We start from the raw sequence: 25,070 nt of genomic DNA on the forward strand, positions 1-25,070 counted from the left end.
ATAGGTGTACTTTTGTGGATACTTTTTAATTAATATAATTTGCTTTTTTCATTAAAAAAAAAACGTATGTTTCCATTAAAAAAAAAAAATAAAATGGGGGCCATCGTTGTTACCTATCGGTTCATCACACTTGAAAAAAGGGGCATAATAGTTTAGAGGTGAGAACTAGGGTTTTGGGGACCAGCCATGACGAAGTTCAACGAGATTCAGAAGAAGAGGAGAGCTCAAACCCAAGAAAGGAAGCGGGTTGTTCATGGCAACCCAATTACAGGGAAACTCAAGAACAAGCCTCAGCCACAGTCAATCTCCGGCAAGCGCAAGAGGAAGCTCTTCAAGAAATGGCGAAGGGTTCTCTCTCTCTCTCTCTTTTGTGTGTGTGTGCCTGTGGTTTGTTGAGTCATGAGCTATAAAGGTTTCTCTCTTTCACACTGTTGTCTTACAATATTTTGCAGGAACAGAAGACCCTTCTTCAGATGGGTGTCGTCACCATGGGGGATGTTGAGATGGCTGTCGCCGAAGGTGCTAATTGTTTCGAACTTTCGACCCTTTTCATTTGTTTCTTCTGGCATGGACTTCTAGTTAGAAACCTGGTATTTGTATAGACCGGATTTCAATTCATTCATTCTCTCTAATCCCTTTCAGTTAGAATTATATGGGATATTTTATCTTGTGAGATACAGAGTTTCAAATTTATGATATTGATGTTATCTGTGGAATCTCTCTATTGTTTGTCTGTATTTTTTTGCATGTTCGCCGTTCGAAAGATATTGTTTAATCTACTGAATAAAGTTGTTTTTTTTGCTGGACCTACTGAATAAAGTTACGGTCCATGTATTAGGTTTCTACTTCATTTATTCTATGCATATGGGTAACCTAAGCTCCGTTTGGTTGCAAGGGAAATTGAAGGAAAGGAAGTGGAATTTATTAAACTTGAAAAATAAACTTTGTCCTTATTATTTAACATGTTTGTATAAACTATTTAAATTTCTTACCATATTTAGTAATGATACATTTTAGATGTATTTTTTACTCTATTTTTCAAATCCAAGGGATTTGGATGCTAAGTAGAGTAAAATTTAATAATTACATATGGAATGATTTGGAATTAATGTAATATTCGTGTGGGGAATGATTATGAAAGTGTATTTTTTATGTCTGAAAATTTCACTTCCCTTTTAATTTCCATAGCAAGTAAATGGAGCCCTAGTGAGGTGGATTTCACTACGTAACCTTCTTGATTTGTCGAGGTATGATGTGGCCAATCTGGAATGTACATTGGATAATGTACCCTTTAGATTTTCACAATTCAAGTTTCATTCTTCACCTCTACTGAGTGACCACAATATGTGAAACTTTTATCCATGTAATTCTCAGCTGTCAAACTTGTGAAATTTCTTGACGAAGGTTGTGAAAAGGAACCTTATCTTATTTATCCCCACTGAACTGCACCCTTTATTACTTGCCTATTTTCTTACAACAACATCATATTAATCTAGTCCGAGGTGGCAAAGAGACCAGCTAGGAGCCAAAGCTTCAGGATATGCTATGAACAGGCAGTCCAAATATGGCAGAAATAGATTTTAGGTCAAAATTAGGGTTAGGTTAGGGTTTGAGGGTATGGTTATGCTAGGTAGGTGGAGGAGAGAGTATCAGTGAAGGTCCAATGATGTTTGCATGGGTGGAAGTAAGAGAATTCAAAGGACAGCAGGTTAGGGTTTTGGTTTTTTAAAAAGATGGAAGTGAGGGAATCTAGGATTTAGAGATGGATTAGGGCAGGGGCTTTAGGTCGAGTTCTCTAGGGGTAGAGAGAGTCACTCGGCCAAAGTATGATGGGCTGGTGATGGCTGGATGTTGCTGGAATGAAATTTATGGTGTTTGGGTTTTAATGGAAGTTAAAGGAAATTAGGATTTTGATAGTGAGATGGGGCAGAGGTCAGGATCGAGTGTGAGGGAGGTTATAAGGGTGCTGTGGTTTAAATTTTAATGTATCCTGATGGTGGGTTATGGCTGTAAGTGAATTAGGTTAAGGGAATTTGAAGAAAATAAGAAGGAAGAATTAGGGTTAGGCTGTAAAGGGTTTAGAAGAAGAAATTTGGGGATTGGGAGTCTTCGAACTTACTTGGAGATGCAGTGGGATGAAGGCAGCAGCAGAAACTTGAAGAAAAATCAATTCTTGAAGAACACTTGCAAGAAAGCTTGTTCGAACCACCCGGGCTTCACACCGCAAGGTGTCGATTGGATCACACACCAATCCCACCTTGTTTTGATCATACACAAAGTAGTCCTCACAAGGAAGAGAAGCAGCAGTTTGCAAACAAAGTTAAATTTTCAGAAAGTGGAGAATGAATAAGCTCCATGAATATCATTAATTTAAATAGGCTGAAAAGCCTTTACTCCTACTAAGCCTAGGAGTCCAAAGGATTCCTAGATGACTTAACTAAACCCACACTCCTTTCTAAATCATGGGAGAGTGGTGTGGACCCAAAAAATAGAAAATTACCTAATAAAATAAAGGTGGCTCAAGTCACTTAAATTGGACCATTGGTTCAACCAGTTTGGGCCGGTTCAATTTCAAAACATAAAAAACACTTAAAACAACTAAGTATGGATCCACTACTAACACTACTAACTATACTACTTGGACAACAACTTATTCTTCTTCTTGCGTATGTAGGCTGTAGCTCTGCATCAGCTCTCCCCGGCTTGAAAACATTCGTCTCTAACGAATGGATGAAGGACATATAACGATCATATAACTCTGAGTCGAGCTTCTTGAAGTCATCTGCATGAATCCATGTGTTGTCTTGGCGGGGACGACCTTTCCACTTGACAAGGAAAGCATGGTAACCGCGGCCATGTCACGTGGTTTTGTGCATGTTGTCCAGTACCTCTTCAATGACGTCTTTAGTGGGCGATTTGAGTTGGGGCAGCCTCAACATGTGTTCGGAGTCAGCATCAGTTGAGTGATGTCCCATATAAAGGTACAAATCTGCCACATTGAAGACGTTGCTTATGCCCATATCAACAGACAACTCTAAGATATAAGCGTTGGGTCCAATACGTTTCAGCACCTTGTATGGACCCATTTTCTTTGGACGAAGCTTGCTGCTGATGCCCGGTTGGTGTCTCTCTGGGTCGACTCTGACCATAACCATGTCTCCAGGCTTAAACTCTACATACCGGCGTGAACCTCATTGTTGAGTGCAATTTTTTTCTAATATCAGCATGCACCCCTATGATGTGGCGCAAGAACTCATCAGCTTCAACACTTACCCTAGCTTGAGGGGGCAGTGGGATAAGATCAATGGGGCACCTTGGCTAAATCCCTAGTAGAATCTCAAAAGTAGTGCACCCTGTTGTTCTGTTCACAAAGTTGTTACAAGCAAATTCAGCAATGTCCAGAATTGATGGCCATGTCTTTTCATAATCTCTGACCAAGCATCTCAATAAATTACCCAAGCTTCTGTTTACCACTTCGGTTTGCCCGTCAGTTTGGGGGTGGAAAGCAGTAGAAAATAGCAGCTTGGTGTTAGTCTTCAGCCATAGAGTCTTCCAAAAGTAGATCATGAATTTTACATCATTGTCAGAGTAATGACAGCCCATGGATACACACTATTTCTTTGAAGAACAACTTGGCCATGTGATAAGCATCCAGTGTTTTACTACACGGGAAGTAAGCCATCTTTGTAAGTCGATCAACCACAACCATGATGGAGTCGTACCTTTCCCGTGTAGATGGCAGCCCCAAAACAAAGTCCATACTAACATCCGTTTATGGTGCATGAGGAACCGACAGCGGTGAATAACGGCCTGAATTTTGTTTGTCTCCCTTGGCCAACTGGCAAACTCGGCACCTTGTGATGACATGCTCTACATCCTTGGCAAGATGGGGCCAATAGTAATGGTTAGCCACCTGTAATATGGTCTTGTCCTTCCCAAATTGTCCTCCTAGGCCTCCTCTATTTGACTCTCTAATGATGTGATGGCGTAGAGAGGAATCGGGTTTGCACAATCTCGTCCCCAAGAATAAGTATCTATCGTGTAGATTATTCTTAGGGTGCTGCCCACCCTGCTGTAAATCAGCATATAGGACACTTGCATATTCTCCACGAATCTGTTATATGCTAAGTGCATGTGCTGAAAAGGTATTCAGAGTCGGTACTTTTCGACTCAATGCATCAACCACTGTATTCGCCTTTCCTGACTTATATTTTAAAGCCAAGATAAACTCTTGTAAATAGGCAACCCACTTGGCATGGCGGTTGTTGATTGCCTTCTATGAATGTAGATGCTTCAATGCCTCGTGGTCTGTGTATAAGATAAACTCCTTGCCAATAAGGCAGTGTCTCCAGCGCCTCAATACTTGAACAACAACGTATAGCTCCAAGTCATATCTGGAGTACTTCTTCTTTGCATCGTTGAGCTTCTTACTGTAGAAGGCAGTAGGTGCCCTCCTTGCATCAAAACATCTCCTAGACCCACATGTGAAGCATCAGTAGCAACTTCATATATGCGGTCAAAGTCTAGTAGCCTTAACACCAGGGCTTTAGTCATTTTCTTCTTAATCAGATTAAAGGCTTTAGTGGCAGCAGCTGTCCACTCAAATTTTCCTTTGCTTTGTGCATTCGCTAATGGGCACCATAATTGTGCTGTATTTCCGAATAAATCGTCGGTAGAAGGAAGTAAATCCATTGAAGCTACGTACTTCGGTAAAGGTCTTCGGTATGGGCCAATCAACAATGCTCTTGATCTTCTTCGGATCAGCTTCGACACCCTTAGATGACAAAATGAAACCAAGGAATATAACCTTGGGCAGCATGAATGAACACTTCTTGAGATTAATATAGAGTTTCTCCTGCCTTAACACTCTTAACACTTGTTTTAAATGGTCAATGTGCTCATCTGGATGTTTACTTTACACCAAAATATTGTCAAAATAAACATCCATAAATTTACCAAGGAAAGGACGGAGTACCTGTGTTGTCACCCTCATAAAAGTGCTTGGTACGTTGGTCAGACCAAGGGCATAACCTTCCATTCGAACAAACCATCCTTGGTTTTGAATGTCGTCTTCCATTCGTCTCCAGGCCGGATCCGAATCTGATGGTACCCGCTTCGTAGATTGATCTTCGAAAGATTTTAGAATAGGACAACATATCAAGCATATCATCAAGTTTGGGGATTGGGAACCTGTAGTTGATGGTAATCTTGTTTATGGCTTGGCTGTCTACACACATACGCCAAGAACCATCCTTCTTTGGCGTCAATAAAGCTGGAACAGCACAAGGGCTGAGGCTCTCTTGAATGAACCCCTTCTTTAATAAGTCTTCAACCTGTCTCTTCAATTCTTCATGTTCCGTGGGGATAAGCCTATAAGCAGGCAGATTAGGCAACACCGAACTAGGAACCAGGTCTATAGCATGCTGGATATAGGAGAGGTAATTCATCAGGCAACTCCTCTGGAATAACATTTGAAAAGTCGGATAGCACCTCTTTGATGACGAGAGAAGGTGACACTGCTGGCTGTGGGTCACTTCTCTTGTAACCAAAGCTAGAATCAGACCTGTATCCTTGCTGTTTTGTACAAACTCCTTTTGTGGAACGACAAGGAGTTTCTTTCCCAATTCTGTCCCCCTTTGATTGGTCGCAAGGACTGCATTTTGCGCATTCCAGCAGGTAAATTCAATGGATAAAACACTGTTTGCTACCCCTTATGCTGGAAAATACATTGATTTTTTTCGCCCACTGATGGTAACATCATTGTCATATAACCACGGCCTTCCCAAGAGTACATCAGTCATCCTCATGGGAATCACATCACACCGTATGTCCTCTGAATACTGATGAAGATGTAGAGGTACAGAACATCTGATGTAGATCCCACGGCTGACCAGAAGAAGAAGAAGAACCAAGGCCCATCTAACCAACTCGAATGGACCAGAACTGGACCAGGTCGAGCCAGCCCAGCAGATCTTCTAGAAGGGCCAAGGAAAAGAGGCTAAAACACTGTTCACGTGAACAGTTTCACAGCCCATATTTTCTTTGTGTGGAGATATTTCTTTGAAGATTTTGTGGACCCATCAAGTGGAGAAAGATTCTTTCCTAAAGCTGCCATAATTTAGTTTCTATTTTCAGTTTTAGAAAGTATATTAGGTAGTTTCTAATTTCAGTTTGTTTCTATTTATGTTTCCTTGCTTGTTTAGAAGGCTGAACTATAGAGCCTAGTAGTTTCTAATTTTAGTTACCTTCTATTTTAGTTAGGATTTAGTAGTTTCTATTTTCCGAAGTTTCTATTTTAGATTAGTTTCTATTTTGGAATGTTTTTATTTTATTGTAAGCTTGCCTAAGCTATTAATAGGCATCACATTATAATGAAAAAACAGACTTGGAGAAAAGAATTTGCAGGCCTTGTTGCCATCGGTTATGGGAGAAATCCTATGCTGCAACAGCTGAGATAGCTGTGGGTGAGAGGCCCATTCTCCCTACCCCCCCTTCTTCTATCTTCTTCTTTTATCTTCCTATCCTCCCTACCCTGTTCGATCTCCTTTATTGTTGCTGTCATTTGAAGTTATTACAAGTGTTGTGAGCCTGTGAGGACCTCTTGAAGATCAGAATCAAGTAAAAAAAACAAGGTTCAGATTTGCTGCTGTTGCACACCATTAATAGATCCTGGCTGCAATGGATCTCTCATTGGATTCTCCTTGGTTCGAGATCGACTTTGCATTAACATCGCTGGTTCACCTCCATCTTGTTGCCATTCAAGAGGGATACCTTATAGGGTTGTGGGTGTTTTTTAATCTTCAACTCAACCTTCTTAACAAAATATTCAGAAACCACGTTAACACAACTACTGCTATCAACAATTACCTGGGCGTTGTGATCTCTTGAACGCATGCGAGTATAAAAGATACAAGTGCTTTAACAGTCTTCTCTTTTGGTTTCAGCCACCAAAACTCGCGTAACTTAGTGGATTTCATAGGTATCCTCTTCACCAAGGATATCATCAAAATACCCATCTTCATAATTTCTTTCATCTAGTGGTAAGGATGCAAACCATCATCTTCTTTCTCAGCAACAACAATTGGCTTTCTTCGATGGGGGCAGTCCATAGCATAGTGTCCCAAGTCTTGGCAGTGGAAACATTGGACTTTGTCCGGACTCACCATGGGTGCTTTGCCTTTGTTGTCAATCCGTAGAGGAGGGGCAAACGTGAAGGACCAGCATTAGAAGAGCCGGCTGTAAAGGGTTTGGGTGCTGGAAAATTTTTCTTGCCGCTGATAGCAAGGGTGCTAAACCTTTTACCTGGAGGTGCCAATAACTCCTCAGCCTTAAGAACTTTCTCAAAGCAGTCCCTAACATTGGGTACATCTGCAATTCCAATGGCCTTGTTGATTTCATATCTTAAACCCAAACGAAAACGAGACAGTACCCGAATTTCATTCTCTTTAATGCCAGTACGAGAAGAGAGTCAAATTTTTTCATGTATTTAGCCACTGTCATGCTCGGTGTAGGGTGTCAACTGGTCTTAAAGTTGTGCCCTAAAGTGCTTAGGCACATACTTCTTTCTCAGCTCATGCTTCATCTCAGTCCATGTGTTAGGTGCAACACCATCATATTCCATATCTCCCTTGGTGGTTCTCCACAACTCACGAGCAAGTCCTACTAGCTTAGTACGTGTTAGTTTAATTTTCCTATCCTCCAGTAAATCATACCAATCAAAATAGTCATCTAGTGCAGCCAACCAATCATAAAATACCTGAGGTTCGTGGTTGCCATCGAATTCCTTTAATTTAAGCTTCACCTTCTGCATATCATGATACCTTCGACGGGGAGCACCATTATCAGCACTAAAATAAGACTTGATATGGACTTCAAAGGTCATACGGTTCTCAGGAGTTTGCTGTTGATCTCTGTCTTCTCGGTCATCTCTATACCCATCATTTCTGTATCTGTCATCTCTATGCCTGTTTTCGTCATCTCTATACCTGTCCCTGTCTTCCCTACCTCTACAATGAGGTCGGTGGACTTGGGATTGAAGCTGGAACCTGTCTTCTTCTATGGCCAGGTTGCTGTTCTTAACAGGTGCAACCTGTCTTTGCTCAATGAGTTGCAATCTTTCATTGATAGTCCTTTCTTCCGCAGACATAGCCCTTTGTTCAGCTCTTATCTCTTCAGATATAGCCTTTTGTTCAGCAGTAAACTTCTGAAACATCTCAAACATAGCAGCCATAGGGTCGGTTGCTGCTAGTAAAGGTCTGCCATGCTCATCGCCACTTAATGTAGTCGTAGGTGGCAAGGAGACCAGCTAGGAGCCAAAGCTTCAGGATCTGCTATGAACAGGCAGTCCGAATAGGGCAGAAATAGGTTTTAGGTCAAAATTAGGGTTAGGTTAGGGTTTGAGGGTATGGTTATGCTAGGTAGGTGGAGGAGAGAGTATCAGTGAAGGTCCTATGATGTTTGCATGGGTGGAAGTAAGAGAATTCAAAGGACAGCAAGTTAGGGTTTTGGTTTTTTAAAAAGATGGAAGTGAGGGAATCTAGGATTTAGAGATGGATTAGGGCAGGGGCTTTAGGTCGAGTTCTCTAGGGGTAGAAGAGTCACTCGGCCAAGGTATGATGGGCTGGATGTTGCTGGAATGAAATTTAGGGTTTTGGGTTTTAATGGAAGTTAAATGAAATTAGGGTTTTGACAGTGAGATGGGGCAGAGGTCAGGATCTAGTGTGAGGGAGGTTATGAGGGTGCTGTGGCTTAAATTTTAATGGATTCTGATGGTGGGTTATGGCTGTAAGTGAATTAGGTTAAGGGAATTTGAAGAAAATAAGAGGGGAGAATTAGGGTTAGGTTGTAGAGGGTTTAGAAGAAGAAATTTGGGGATGGGGAGTCTTCAAACTTACTTGGAGATGCAGTGGGATGAAGGCAGCAACAGAAACTTGAAGAAAAATCAAGTCTTCAACCTGGAAAAAGAACTTGGTTGAAATCGACCATAACCACTGAGATATTGTGAAATCGAGACGAGTTAAGCAGGGAGTTTTAAAAGTTCATAGTTTCGGTTGGTTTTGGTGGGTTTCGACCATGTTTCGGCCATAATTCGCTAGTTTTGACCTGAATACCTATATAAGTATCACTTATCCCCATCGAAACTTGAGGAAACCTGGCTAGAAACCGGGACAGACACTTATTTATGCATTTATGCCTAACATCATTTAAGTGAAATTTCATTTACTTAAGATATCATTCATAAATAAGCATATACCCCCTATTTGAATCCAATAAAAATAGTTAAAAAGTCAAATTCCAAAAGGATAAAAAGTTGACCCCCTAGTTCAAGAACAAAAATTGGATTTTCGACGGTAGGTGCAATTTTCAACTTTTAAATGCTAGGGTTTTTCTCAGATCTAAAAATTCCATAAATCTTAATATGGTAAAACATTAATAAAAACTTAACTTTGATCGGAACATAACTCCTTCAATATGAATCAAATTTAAGCATTCTTGGATTTGTTAGAAAAACAAAGCTTTCTAACAAATCCAAGATTGCTTAAATTTGATTTATATTGAAGAAGTTACGTTCCGGTCAAAGTTAATTTGGTGTGCTCGAATGCTATCAAAATGGCTCTGAATGAAAATAATTTTTTAGACATCAAAACAAATGAATATTTTATTGCACTTTTGGTTTTTAGCAATGTTTTACCATATTAAGATTTATGGAATTTATAGATTTGAGAAAAACCCTAGTACTAGAAAGTTGAAAATTTCACCTACCGCCAAAAATCCAGTTTTTGTTCTTGAACTGGGGGGTTGACTTTTTATCCTTCTGGAATTTTATTTTTTAACTATTTTTATTGGATTCAAATAGGGGGGTTATTTGCTTATTAATGAATAATATCTTAAGTAAATGACAAAAACATTTACTTAAATGATATTTGGCATGTCTGACAACTATGATTCTCAGTACACTGAGCATACACTAGTAGTAAACTTGGATCAACCACAAGTACCATTTTGAGTGTTTTAAATAGTTCATGCGTTGTGTTTAGAATGTCAAAAATAGGCTGTAAACAAAAAATCAGATCAAAAAAAGCATTTATGGGCCTCGAAACCACCAACTTGAGTTGGCTGGGGAAAATCACTGGTTTCGACCGTATCTCGGTTTCTGGCTGGTTGAACCCAGGTTGAAACCCGAGATTCTTGAACCTTGGTCTTGAAGAACACTTGAAAAAGAGCTTGTTCGAACCACCCAGGCTTCACATCGCAAGTGTCGATTGGATCACACACCAATCCCACCGTGCTTTGATCACACACAAAGCAATCCTCACAAGGAAGAGAAGCAGCAGCTTGCAAACAAAGTTTAATTTTGAGAAAGTGGAGAATGAATAAGCTCCACAAATTTCATTAATTTAAATAGGCTGAAAAGCCTTTACTCCTACTCAGCCTAGGAGTCTAAAGGACCGCTAGCCGACTTAACTAAACCCACACTCCTTTCTAAATCGTGGGAGTGTGGTATGGACCCAAAAAATAGAAAATTACATAATAAAATAAAGGTGACTCAAGTCACTTACATTGGACCACTGGTTCAACCAGTTTGGGCCGGTTTAATTTAAAAACATAAAAAACACTTCAAAAAAAACTAAGTATGGATCCATCACTAACACTACTGACTATATTACTTGGACAACAGCTTATTCTTCTTCTTCTTGCGGATGTAGGGCTGTAGCTCTGCGTCACTTATCCTAACTAAATGGGCTCAGCCACATGGATCTTAGCTCTTCAAACATTTCTATTCGAAGTCATACATGATACTAGGCTTAAACTAAGCATGTCTTTCATCACCTATGGTTATTTTAGGCCTGCTCCTTGCTCTTTTGGTTCCCTCAATCTGAACCAAATCACTCCTCCGTACTGGGGCATTTGAAGGCCTCATTTGAACATGACTGATGCAATCCCGGATTCAATACGTCGATTACGGGTTCGCTATGGACCCACAAGAATGATAGGTATTTCAATTTAAAGGCTCGGCGGCAAATCTGTAAATTTTGAAGCAACTTAAAAGAAACTAAGTAAACAGTAGCTGGTGTAAATCCAGAATTGAAGTTAAAGATGAAGGGTAATTCTGGAATTAGAACCAGGTTGGGATAAACTAAAACAGTAGTTCAAAGACATAGGTTTCTGTGTAATTAAAAGAAGTCTGTCCTTATGTGTAAATTTGGGAAACTCGTCTTCTTCTACCTCACGTTTAGAGCAAGAACACGATGGAAAGCAGTGGAAGCCAGCTTAAGTTAAGATGAGAAATCTCCTTCGATTGGAATCGGATCCATACAAGATTTTAGGGAGAGGTTCCCAAGCCTTGGGTCTATTGAATCGATTCAACAAGCACCCAAAATAACTAACAGAAAATTCATATTTAATGTCTGGAACTGAACCCAGAGGTAGGTACAGGTTTAGTCCCAGTTGCAGACCAAATACTCTTGGTAGGGAGTAATTTGGGAAGTGAAACTCTAGGACTTGGGATGCCTATGGAAGGTGATGCAGCACCAAGTCCTCGCACCCGAAGGAAGAAGAAGAAGAAGAAGAAGAAGAAGAAGCAGCCCTGAAATTAGGGCTTAGTTTGGGAGCCGTAGCTTAGGTTTGCATTTTAGTATTTTCTGTACTTAGTTTTTTTTAGGGGAAAATATAGGGACACCCCCTCATCTTTAAAACCTTTCAAACACACCCCCTCATCTATTGAAAGTAAGTAAATTAGTCCATCAAACTAACTGCCGTTTAGTTTTAAACGTTAATACTCACCCAACCATTTTTGTCGGACCAAATTGCCCAAATTAAAAGTTTCAAGACAAAAACCCCACTTAGGGGTAAATACTAAATACAAATCATGCGTTTTTCCCCCTAGTCTTCCATAGGTTTGGGCACATCTATCCTGTACCACCCCAATCCCCATTTCTACTATCTTCCCCACACTCCCTTGTACCGCCCCACCCCACCTCTATTGATTTACTTCACCACCCCCATCACTCCCTTGTACCGCTCCCATCTCCCACCTCTTAACAAAGGAGAATGAAATCTGATATTAACATGTAAAATCTTCACTTTGCTCATTGCAGGTTCAATAACCCCAGCTTCAAAGTGTTGCATATAGTTCCCCTGGAAAGGTCTAACCCCACACTGCAATTCAAAAGAGAAGGGTGAAAATTAAAGAGAATACAGCAATCAATAATATGGGAAGAGTGATAAGGTAGAAGACAAATCTTACGTTTAAGTTCCATCTGGTTGCAAGTAAAAGGAAGGGAAGGGAAGGGAAGTGGAATTGGTTTAAAAAAGTAAAAGGAAAATTTTGGAAATTATGATTGTGTAATCTACTTCAACTCTTACCACAGTAATGTTACACACTCGTTACGAGTTCCCTCATTCAATATTAAGGAACCCTATATAGATAGATGGACGAAAAATTAAAACAAAAACAACCCAAGGATTGTCTTGATTCAAAGGACAGAATGGACAAGGAACAATGGTGTTTTCTCCACAACTCTCTGTTATGGGAGTATTTAGCCTTTGATTAGAAAACAATGGTACTAATGTCATGCTTTGTGGCTACTATCAACTGTCATTACAAGTATGGTAACTCAAATGTACAGAAATTTTAGAGAGCAGATGGAATAGGAAATAAATGAGTAGACAAAGAATACCTTGATAAATGCTGCTTATCTCAATACAAAATCAACTCAGTTGCAAACTTTGTAGTGTTCACTGCAAGAACCTACAGCCAATACAGGTGTTGCTCATCTGACCATTGAATTGATTTATCTTTAACCCCTCAAAAAAAAAAAAAACACGATGGATGTGAAGACCACCTTGCAATTGCCAATTGTTCTTGAGAACCTTTTATTTGGGATTCTCATGGCCTAGTGGTTGGTGCAAGCTGCGATCCAGGAAGCTCAGATGCAGCGGCGACCGGAGCTTACCTAGAGAGTAGCAGCGGCGAGTAGCAATGCAAGGACCCTAGGCAATCAGAGATGAAGGTGGGGGGTCGAGGAGAGAGCAGCGGTGAGGAGGTTTTGTGAGATTGGGAAATAGGGTAACTGGAAGGGTGGGAGCATTTAGGGTAATTTGGTCTTTTTGATTTAATCTATTAAAGTATAGAGGGTATTTTAGTAACTTTACTTTTTCTGTTAGTTAGATAACGGTGTCATAGATGAGGGGGTGTGTTTGAAAGGTTTTAAAGATGAGGGGTGTACATGAAAACAGGCCATAGTTGACGGGATGTCCCTATATTTTCCCCTAGTTTTTATTTCAGGTTATTTGTAAGCTTAAATTGAACCGGTTCGAACCAGGAATGTTTTGCTTAGACTAGGATTTGGACCATTGGACTTTTATTATAAATATTAAATTTTGTGGGAGGCTCCCCTACAGTTGATTAATTTAAAAAAAAAAAAAAGAATTTTGCTGCCACTATTGTTGTTGCTGCTGCTCCTTGTGAGTGTTGCATCCTTGTGGTTCTATCAAGGTGGAAAGGGTAGGTGGATCTCCTATGACTCCTTGCATCGAGACGATCGGGAGGATCTCCATTGAAGGTGGTTCTATCCTTCTCCATTGCTTAAGCTTGCTGCCAGAGGAGTCTGCTGCAGATTGAGTTTCAAATTCTGTTTCTAACCCTCTATTCCCTTCTCCAATTGATTCCTCTTTTATTTTGTTTGAATCCCATGAAAACCCTAGATCTCCATTAAACCTTAACTCATCTTAAATCTGTCCAGCCCTATTCCACTATCAAAATCCCTTCAAATTTCAAGCATAGCCTCTCCTCCATCAACCCTCTACTCGATCCTAGGTTGCTGCCCCATCCTCATTAAACCCTAAATCCCCCTCACCTCCATTAAAACCTAAAACAACCTAAAACCTGCCCAGACCTAACGAGCCATTAAAACCCCCCCATATTTGGATCGAACATCCCTCGCCCTATTTGGGAAACTCAACCTAAACCCTAGACCAAACCCTCCACTATAAACCCTAAAACTATCAGTCTCCTTTCCCAAAACCTAAAACCCTAACCCTAAATTTCTGAATTTTAATTTTTTTATTTAAATATCATCAAACCTATATCATTAGCTTCCCCTAGACCTGCCTAGTTTTATCATCTATCACACTCACCTATTATTCTAACCTAAACCCTAGAAATTGACCTAAACTTCAATTCTGCCCTACTGCAACTGCAGAACCAGCAGCCCCTTGGCTCCTTTATCATTAGATCCTGGATACTTGGCCTCTAGTAGGTCCTTTGCCTATCTAGAGCTACATTAGAAGGACAATCTGTGGCCAGAATATTTGGCCAACCCAATCAGTAACAGAGATGGATTAACTCCTTTGTAGTTCGATAGAAAACAGCAACAGAAAAGAAGGAATAAAATAGGAAAGAAAGAAGAGAATGATGTGTTGAGGTTTTGGTGTCTTGACTTTTGATGATGGACTGCTGTGTGGAAAATTTTTTAAGGACTATATGGGTATTTCGGTAAATTTCCTGTATAGGGTTTTTGCTATAAATCTGTAGCGAGATTTCTTTCTCTGTATTGAAAAATCTGAGAGAGGTGTGAGGAATGAGCGATTGTAACCCTATTCTCCATTGATAGTGAAGCAGATCTCATCTCACCGTGCACGTAGGCAACCTTGCCGAACCACGTAAATCTTTGTGCCTTTTGTATGATTGTGTTTGCGATTTCCATTCTTCTCTGCATCGTGTTAGGTTTTACATGATGGAACAAGGGTGAGGGTGTGGATCGATTGTACTTGAAACGAGAGGGGTTCAGAAGGAGGGAGAAAGACCTGCCCATGTAGCTTTGGCCCGCAACACGTTAAGCACTTTCATTCTCCAAAATCAAATCTGAATAATATGATGGTTACAAAGAGTATATAAAGACTTAACAACCATAATCCTTGTAAAAATCTAATTAGAAATCGACTATATTTTGGACTCAACCAAAACAAACTCTAATTCTATCTTAATCTAAAACAGAAAAACAAATTCAACTGTAATTGGACTTTACCTTCCTAGACTCCTAACATAAAAAAAATACAACTAATCCCTAAATAACCCCACTTCTAATTGTATCAATGGCCATGCCACCTCAAACGACTCTCTCGAAGCTTATCCTGGATCGGAGCTACACCCTGTCCAGCTCTAATATGGTTCATTCCTTACTTTATCCTTCCTATTTTTATCGCACATCCATCTCAACATCCTCATCTCTGCTACACTTAATTTATTCATGACACTTCTTATTTGCCCAACATTCCGCAACATACATCATAGTTGGTCATATGACGGCCCTATAAAATTTTCCTTTAAGCTTTACACGAATACGCCGATAATACAACACACCAGACACATCACTACACTTCATCCATCCTATTTTAATTCTCTGAGCAACATCATCATCTATGTCACATTCTTTATTTACGAAAGAACTCAGATATCTAAAGTTGCTTACTATTTTTGTAACGCCCCCAAAATGCCCTAGGGGCAAGGGTCGTCACACAAATCCACAAGATCGAAATGGTTTTAGATAGATAAGCCAAAATTGAACCATTATCATAATCTCCAAAGAAATCCTCAATATTACCATCATATAACACAACAGAAGATTTAAACAATTAAAATCAGCATCCGATTAACTATGAATTCAAATATTCAAAACTAAGGTGTTGGTGGCACCACAACTAAAAATAAAAATAAATCCCTATTACATCCATCCATCCAAATCTTAAAATAAACCATGTATCTAAGGTCAAACCCAAATCCACCGTTCCAAATAAAAGAAAGTAAATGAATCCATAAATTTTCTACTCATCCCCAATTTGAGCATCATCTTCTCCAACAACTCCAGTGCACTCATCACATGAGCATGGCTCTTGATTTTCGTTCTCTGTATGGTTAAATAAAGGGGTAAGCTTGGGGAAAGCTTAGTGAGTAAGGGGGAACGGAACATAAGATATCGGTAAACAGATGCATATTTAGAAATATCATAGAATCTCAAAACATAAGTTGTATAAATCTGAAAATATTACAAATTCCAATAAAACATGCCATGAGTTCAAATGTTAATAGCACCAGTTCCAATTAATAGCCTCAGTAGGTTCATAAAGTGGCATTGCTAACCATCAACGTATCATCAATATAATCAATGGGATGGGACTCAGACTTTTGGCTCACAGAACCGGTAATGGGCTCCTATGGAGGGGAAACCACGTTATTTAAACGTCACGCTCTTGCCTCACCCCTCGGTCCACATACCCAAACACAGTGGAATTGTGAGCTTCGAGCTCTTGGCTCATAGAACCGTACCATGTCCTTAAACGTCATGCTCTTGCCTCCATAGTTGTCATGGCGTCGCCATATTGACACCATGGCGGCGCCATGGCGTCATATCGCTGGAGAAATGGGCATATCGACCACCGATATGGATGATGTAAGAACATCGATCGATATGGCCTCCATGTCGTCGCCATGGCACCGCCATGGATGCCATACCACAACATATGGTCATATCGGGCGACATAGTTGTTTCAAATTATAAAACTTAATTTTTTAACAATAATTTTTTTTAACCATTTTTTATTTTAATGGTTTTTCCTTAACATAAAAAAAAATTAAAAAAAAATCAATCAAAAAACACTAATACACTATTGACTACTACACAGTCACATATTCACATCAGCAAATTTTTTTTATAATTTAAATGGGTTGTTTATTAGCTTTATTCACTCAATATAAATTATGTTCTTGAGAATTGTTTTTTTTTGTTTTGTTACTTTTGTAGTCACTTTCATATGAATCATATCTCAACTCATGATTTTTCAACTTTATTATTAGCAAGACTATTGCTATCAATTATTTGATAATCCATGATTTCATATACACTAATGGATATTACACTTTCATGAATTAAACACACAGTAGATTAGTAGTACACTTTCATGTTAATTTTTGATGTTATAGGGTATATATTATAGCATACTAAATGACATTAAAAATAGAGAAAATAAAAAATAAAACATGGTCGATATGATCGCCATGGCAGGCGACATGTCGATATATCGACATGACACCCCTCCATCGACTTGGATTGCCGTGACGACGTGACAACTATGCTTGCCTCACTCCTGTGCTCAACAATCTACCCCAACATATAACCCCCTGTTGGAAGGGTTGCAGTCCAACGGTATTACATTCAAGTCATATATATATATATATCATAAAATATCAAGTCTCATCATGCTTTTGATAAAGTCACAACCATGCATTCTTTCCATAGAACTCAAGGTATGTTTCAAAACATGCATATTACTTCAAAGTAGAGAAAACGATTATGCACAAATAGTCATGTTGTCTCAAATCATGAAATTTCATAAAACAGTAAATCAAAGAAAAGAGATTTGTGTATGAAAATAATACATAGGTTCTGTGGTGTCTCACTCACCTTAGCAAGTTTTAAGTCAATTCTCACTGCACTTCGAATCACAAAAGTAACGATCCAATATCCCCTACATAGATCATAAATAGCAAAATCAAAGGGTATTCTACCCCTACAAGGCTGTACCCAACTTGCAAACATGGACAACCCTCACAATCTAGTATTTCCCCCATTTATACATATCTTGAGACTCTCAAAATTTATAGGGGGACCAATTTATTTTAATACCAAGATCCCCACCAAAAATCATCTCCAGATTCTCACATTTCATATTTAAATCATGCGTTTCAATCTTAGTGCACAGATTCAGCCAGAATCTGCGCAACAGAATTAAAAGATATAGATCTACCATATCCCGAACCTAATTTACTCCAGAATTTTTCAGTATGAAACTAGACAAAAAAAATAATGATTCACACCAAATTTCAAGTCTGAAAAACAAGTAAGTCGGGCTTTCATCATTCCCAAGTTCAGATTCAAAATCTGCTATGACAGCAGACTAGTCCCAAGTTTTCATTCAGATAGGATATCAAACGAAGTTGGATGGGTCCCAAATTTGGAACAGTATTCCACCTACATGTTATCCATGATCCCACCAAAATTGGGTCCAAAATCCTCACCTATTAAGAACTATAATTCTTTTTCTAACAACAGATAGAATCTGTCCAAAACAGTACACTGTAGCAAGACAACATTAAAACCCAAATCTCCTATATTCAAATGACTTTGAAATAGATGAAAATGGGACTGGGACAATGGATTACCTTTTGAAAAAATGACAAACTCGATGGAGCTTTCTCTCTTTCTTGCGTGAAACTCTCTCCCTCTCCTTTTCTCCTTTATTTCTTCTTCTTTATTTTTTGGAGTAGGTTTCAACTCTTTTTTAATAAAACTTCAAGTTTTAATCTCCCAATTCTTGTTACAGTTTTTTAATTGTCTCCCTTCCTTTATTTTATCTTAACTTCTCAAGTACACTTTGACAAAGGGAATCTTCCCTTCCTTTCAAAATCAATCTCTAGTCCTCAAGTCAAAAGTCAATATTGTGTGGGGTCCACCATGCTGCCCAAGGCAAAAGAAATAAAATCCCCTTTAATTGCTTCACTAAAAAATTGACCCTTAAACCTCTTTAATTCCATGTAGGATCCTAACAACTAGGCTAACCTGCTTAGATGCTAATATACTTATAGATGAAAATATTTGGATATTAGCAGCATATAATCATGCACATGGAAAATAAATAAATAAATAAACAAGCATACCCTGCACAAACATTAATATAATACTAGCAAGGTTTTTACCTCTAGTGTGCATACACCAAAAATTCCACCCTTCATTGGTCCATTGGTAGAGATTCTGCACACAAAGTGAAAAGTCCAAATTACCCTTGTATTTTGGGCACGGGTATTACAATTTTGCTTGAAACTGGTGGTGATTGGAGCATTAATCCATTATTGAGGAGAAATGTAAAAAAAGAAAACTTGATGAAAGTGAGTTCTAGACGAAGTTCTTATGGAAAAGGATTCAAAAGATTTATTTGTCCCATTTATGGAACTTGGAGGTTCTTGATTTGGAGTCAAGTTTAAAATCTTAAAGGATCCCATGTGATACTGCCAGATCTGAGTTACAGGTTTCAGGAACAATATTGTTCATGCTGGGTATTAGATCATTGGTTTTTGCATTGACTGAGTTTACATATTTAATGGTGAAAATGGGCTTTCAAACAATGAATGACTCTAGGCCGTTGGTTGAAATTCCTTTGTGAATTCGTGCCTTTTCCCTCAGTTTGATCCTGAATTTTCAAATTAATCAAGTTGCTGTTTAAACTTTTAACTTCTCATCTTCTTCATGATATGAATTCTTGCTTCTAGGAAACTGAAAGAACTTTGAAGGCCATCAATTCTTTGGTGCTCTGCAGTTCACCTTAAAATATTAAATGATACTATGTTGTCTAGCCTGAATAGTATCTGTTTTAGGAGTTCCGGTGTAGTTTGTTTATTATGGAGGGACATGATTTGCTGGACATGCAGCAGATAAGTACTGAATCATTAACTCTGGCTTGGCCAAAGGCGCATGAGAGAACTGAACTGAACAATGAAATCAGTGAACCTAGACATTTTTTTATTATTTTGAGCCTGATAAGAATTCCTTTTGACAACTTTAGATATTTGAGTGTCCTGAGCCTTTTTTTTTTACCGATGGATTTCCTGAGACATACTTTGATGAACTTTGATCCCTTCTGGGAGAAGTAGAGGTAGTTCTTCATTTTACTTGAGTGGTCTCAATAACATCATAATATTTCCACCACCCTGTTTCTTTTTCCTCCATCAGGCCAGATAATCAAACTTGATTGATTATAGAATGCAAAAAATGGTTTGGTTTTCGTGTATTTTGGGCTTTTGGCTGAAAGTTCAATTAAGGTAATTATTCTAAGAATTCAGCATTATTAGTAAATATAGTTAGACATTTAATGGTTAAGTTGATATTTGGTAAAACTTGGGAATTTCAGTTAGTTAATGGACCAGTTGGAGGGGATCTCAGCTCCTTGGTATGCCAAGTTATTTGGAAATGTGGAACAATTAGAGAGTAAATTTGGAAGTTAATCACATGCTCGAGCTGTTTTTCATGTGTGAATAGAGGGAAAAGCAAGCAAGCCCTTCTACCCCAATGAAGGGCAACTTTTGGTCCATGGTATGCCAAGTTATTCCTGGGAATATTTTGTTGCCTTAATTTATTTAAGTCAATTGGGAAATTGTTGTTCCATCCTGTAGAATTCTCGCTTCATGGGGTGGGTTCATTAATGTCGAGCCATGGATAGACCACAAACAGTCTTCACAACCATCCAGGTTTCTGTCCATGAATTTTTGTCTGTTTTATGGGAGATCTCTAAGCTCCAGAATAAGTGCCTGACATTGTTGCAGGATACTTGTTGGCTCTGCGCCTATACTTTTTCTGGTGACTATATATTTAGTTTTGTTTTAAGTTGCCACATCGTTATTATATTGCAATCTTATAGCATGGAAATTTATCTGCATGTTTCAACTGTATATTGACTGAGTTGTGAAGGTCAGTAATTTCCATGACTGGCCATGAACTGATACAAGTCCATATAATGATCTCTTATGTAGATTTCATTTATTCTATGTTGTCCAATGCAAGGCATATGTACTTTCAGAAATTGCCTATTGAGTACTAAACTTAGGTAGCATTTAGTACTCCAAGTTCCCTTCCAAACCATATTGTTCTTTCTTATTCTAGTATATTGGTAACTTCTGTTGATGCCAAGCTGATGTTGGTTTTGCTGGGATTGGGAATTAGGGACATCTGAAGATACCAAGAAGACATCAACAAAATTTCACTTGAAGAAGAATGCAAAGCTTAAAATTAAACAATTGAAGTGCAAAGGCAAGTTCTTGCTCTTGCCTTTTCTGGTACTAAAGTTTTCTGCTTCCTGATTGTTGTAAATTTCCCCTCTTTTTTTGGTATTTTGTTTTATTTATTTGTTGAGGAAATGATTCTTGTCTGGGACCGTCTTCAGCTAGTGCTCCTCTCTCTTTCCCCACCCCTGAAATGACCTCTATGCCCTCTGAGATGAATGACTCTTTCCTGAGGCATTCATAGGCTGTTTCTCGGCGTAGGCTACACTCCCGGATGGGAAACACTCTCCCTTAATTGTATTGTAATTTTAGTGTCATGAAGATCAATACTTATCTGTAATACTTTTTGGGTTTATAGGTAAGAAACAAAAAAGATCACCTGCACCAGTGGTGGAGGCTTCAGTTGATGTGATGGTGGAGTAACTAGTGAAGGGACAATGCATTTCTAACACACTTTGACTTGAGCTGCTCCATCTTGCTGCCTTTTGATGTGAACATACTGAAGAACTCTTACGTAACTTCCCCAAGTTATTCTCACTTACATTTTGTTTTTTAACCTTTGACTTACAAGCAATGGACGAAGTGAAGCAATATAGGCATTTAGTTTTTGTCTTTCCAAAGAAGTTTAAGGATATGGTGTTATTACAGTTCTTGCATCCTAAATTTTTCCCCCAATTATCCCAATGACTCGGCATGGACTTACTCTTGCAACTTTTTGGTGCTAAGCAGGAACCTACTACACCCACATCATTATTAAGAGTCCAATCCAAAATGAGCTGGATCAAAATTTTATACACACAGGCTCCCGCCACTGCGGTGTCTAGGGAGGGTCATTATATATGCAAACTTACCCTCGTATCATGGAGAGTCTGCTTCCCAACTCGAATCCATAAACCCACAACCACTAGGTTGCAATGGAAATCAAGTGGTCTGTCTTCCTAAGTAATCTGAACCAAACTAATGGTGCAATGGTCCAGGTTGGTCCTTTAAACCTGATCAACATGCCAGTCTGATTTGGGTTGAAAACTTGCTTGGTGGCCCAATTCATTCCAGCCCAGTCCGGCTAAAAAAAGAATGGGCAGCCCAAGCCCTAAATCCGACAAATTTTTTGTTTTTCTAGTTTTCTACTTGTGAGGCACTCAATAATATTTGTGTGGTTGTATGGTCTGGGACACGTTTAAATTTTAATTGGGGTGTGTCTAACTGTTATGTGCCTATTGGGGCTTGATCAAGTATATGGGCGTTAAATTGGGTCAATCTAGCATGAGATAGGTTAAAGGGTTTGATTTAACACATTCCATTATCTATGGAGTTTTTGGTACATCGGTCAAGTACCTAATGATGTCAACTCATACTGTATATTGTTTACTGACATTGAAACCGTATCGTTTCAATTATATTGTACCGCATCGAATAAATTTGGTATGGTGTCGGTATTTTGTTCAGTATCGATATGGACAAAATGGTAAAAATAAACTATACCGCAGTGAATACCTGTACCGAATAGATATGGTACGATATTAGCATGAAAGACCTGTATCGATCGGTATTTGGTACGGTTTTGGTATGAGGTAAATGTACAATGTATCATACCGGTACCGTACGACACCCTTACATATACCTAACATTTGATATTAGATACCAGCATCATGTCATGGGTTTGTTTCATGGACAGGGCTACTTAGAATAGAATGAAAGCCATCAAGAAGGTGCTACGTATATTAAAAGGGATATTTCATTCTTACCCCATTTCCCAATTCGTTATAATCATTATGGAAAAGAATGGGTATGCTAGCGGTATACTTTATGTTAGTACCTTATTTGTCTATCTCTCTCTCCTCCCCTTTAAAATGAATCCCTTAACCTTCATTGGGGAAGAAAGAGATAGACACATAGGGTGCTAGCATAACATACCCATCCCTCTCCTTAATGATTATGTAACTAACAAATGTGTAATGATCTCTCATGGCCAATTCCCACTTCCATCCTTTAGCCACTTCACTATGCTGTGGCAATCAGTCCAGGCGTCTACAATTGTGGCGCTTGACTCCTTTGCCTTTTGCAATCTACTAAGAATAACTTTTGCCTTGGACTCTTGTGCGCTCCCTATGAAACCAAAATCCATAACTATACTGGTAAAAGTACTTTTAGATACACAGATAGCCGCCCAATCAACTATTCCTTAATAAAGCCACCATCACATATAATAGTGAAAACATTTGGATTAAAAAGATCATAATAAACAGTGACCGACAAAGCAGTGGGGCTAGTGTCAGTGGTAGTAGTGTTGGATTTCGACATATGATATGTGTCCATTAAACCCAATTTAATGAGATTAAATTAATTAATTGCAATATTATGTCCTTGTTATAATTGTTACATTTTGTGCGATTGCCCCATTAGACTGTTATTTGTTGTCAACTATGGACAGATTAAGGTTGCATGTTGTATGTTTCTCCAATATAGATTGGTTTGGAAATATAAATACAGACACTTTCATGTGTTGAACACTAATCCATAGAAATTTCTGAATAGTTCATTGCTAATTATGTTTGGCAATAGTAATTTCTGGTAGTCACTTTTTCCCATACTTAGGAGGTACTTATTGTTATAGTTGTATTTTGTGCATTTGTAGTGTATCAATGGTTGATGTCTATCGACAGGATTGACTATACACCGATTGCTCGATGTACACGATATGAATAGTAATGGAGGTGACCCTCATTAAGGTTTTCGTTGCCCGTTTAGAGAGAACATCCTAGAGAGAATTCTGTTGGACTATGACTGGTTGAAATATAGGGCCTGATAATTGTTTTGTAAACTGTTTACAAAACGTGTTTTATATTATTATATTAAATAAATTATATTTACAAAAGTGTTTTAAATGTTTTTTAGGTCTAGTCACTAGTCATGACATTCTCAGATTTCATGGTAGTGATTTTATTCTATGTTTGCTAGGTCCATTGTGGATGTTGGTAGTGTGAGAGAGAAACTGTAATTAAAGTTTCTATCATTGATGGTTTTCAGGTTATGCCTTTTGCAGTGTCGTCCTTCAGTGCAATTAAGGACAACTTAAAGGTTACCCCTTAGGATCACACCACAGGGCGCAATCTAGTCCATTAGATTGTAATCTCCTAATTTAGCTCGTCTATAAAAGAGGTGCTATCTCTGAAACCCTAATTGCACATCTCGTAACTCATAATTTAGAGAGAAAATGTTGAAAGAGAAAAATAGTCTTATTCTTCTTCAAGCTTGGGATTCAGCCATTGGAGAAGGTTCATTCGATGGATATCGTGATCGAATGTCGCATTCCTTTGGAGGAGCACCCCACTTATGTGTTCTAAGTAACTTCGAATCCCCGTTGTTAGATTACGTGAATGTGCTCATTGAGGTGCTTGTACAAAATTTTTTAACAGATAATGTATCGAATTGTTTCCGCCTCCATCTTCAAGCGGTATCAGAACGGGACTCTTCAATGAACACACCGATCTAATGTAGTTTTGTGCCATTAAAAATCTATTTTGGGGTTAGGGATGTGATCTCTATATTTTCTTTCTATTCTTCTTCTTTTTCCTTCTTCTCTCCCACTACTATTAGCTCGCATAGCCTGGGCAGCATGACCGGCCTGATCAGCCTGATAGCCCTTACCAGGTTGCCTATGGCCGGCCCCCAAGAATTATTGAAACTGGGGTGGCCTTCCATTTTCTAGACTTGTAGGACTCACAGAGGGCACCTTAGGCTGACTCTTGGTATTTCTTTTTGGTGCCATTCTACCTGATTATAATAGATAGGAGTACAATTATATTTTTATCATCTTTAGAGCTAGCAGTTCTATAATCATATTATAGTTCATCTCATTCAATAATCATGTCTTTAAACAATCGTTCATTCTATGCCATCAGAACATTAGTCTACAGAATCTTATTCCTCCCTTTGCTTTAATACCAAGACTATAATGACCCCATTACACAGACCTAGTTAGGCCCACATAGTCAGACCTGGCTGAGACTGCATAGGAAAACCACTTTATCCTTATAACGTCAGCATAGAAGGTCGGGTCATGACATTGCACAACCAATAATATATTTGTAGAAGTCTTAAGAAATAAAATAATACTACCGTTCCAAAATTATGTAACGAGAGTTCATTATACTCTTACTTAGGTGGATCAGATGACACTATGTTGACATATTAAACAGTTTCAAGATCAACAATACTGTCATAATTGACATTGATGGGC

General features: G+C 38.7%; 1 protein-coding gene across 2 annotated transcripts; it reads left to right on the top strand.

The window, feature by feature from the left end:
- Positions 1-132: 132 nt before the first annotated feature.
- On the top strand, positions 133-21,433 carry LOC122663940. 2 transcript variants are annotated; one of them, XM_043859612.1, is made up of 5 exons: positions 133-348; positions 453-519; positions 20,772-20,858; positions 21,189-21,292; positions 21,389-21,433. In XM_043859612.1, the coding sequence occupies exons 1-4, from the start codon at positions 187-189 to the stop codon at positions 21,251-21,253; spliced, it is 381 nt and encodes a 126-aa protein (XP_043715547.1). In that variant the 5' UTR covers positions 133-186; the 3' UTR covers positions 21,254-21,292; positions 21,389-21,433. The 2 variants fall into 2 exon arrangements, with proteins under 2 accessions (XP_043715547.1, XP_043715549.1); XM_043859614.1 differs by lacking the exon at positions 21,389-21,433 and having other exon boundaries at positions 20,772-20,862; positions 21,189-21,285.
- The last annotated feature ends 3,637 nt before the right edge of the window (positions 21,434-25,070 follow it).

Source organism: Telopea speciosissima, chromosome 6 (genome assembly GCF_018873765.1).
Source record: "Telopea speciosissima isolate NSW1024214 ecotype Mountain lineage chromosome 6, Tspe_v1, whole genome shotgun sequence".
Lineage (NCBI taxonomy): Eukaryota > Viridiplantae > Streptophyta > Magnoliopsida > Proteales > Proteaceae > Telopea > Telopea speciosissima.

Coding starts and splice junctions, on each gene's coding strand:
- LOC122663940 (XM_043859612.1), top strand. CDS start 187: ATGACGAAGTTCAACGAGATTCAGAAGAAGAGGAGAGCTCAAACCCAA. Junction 520..20,771: donor TGAGATGGCTGTCGCCGAAG/GTGCTAATTGTT, acceptor ATTGGGAATTAG/GGACATCTGAAGATACCAAG. Junction 20,859..21,188: donor TAAACAATTGAAGTGCAAAG/GCAAGTTCTTGC, acceptor TTGGGTTTATAG/GTAAGAAACAAAAAAGATCA.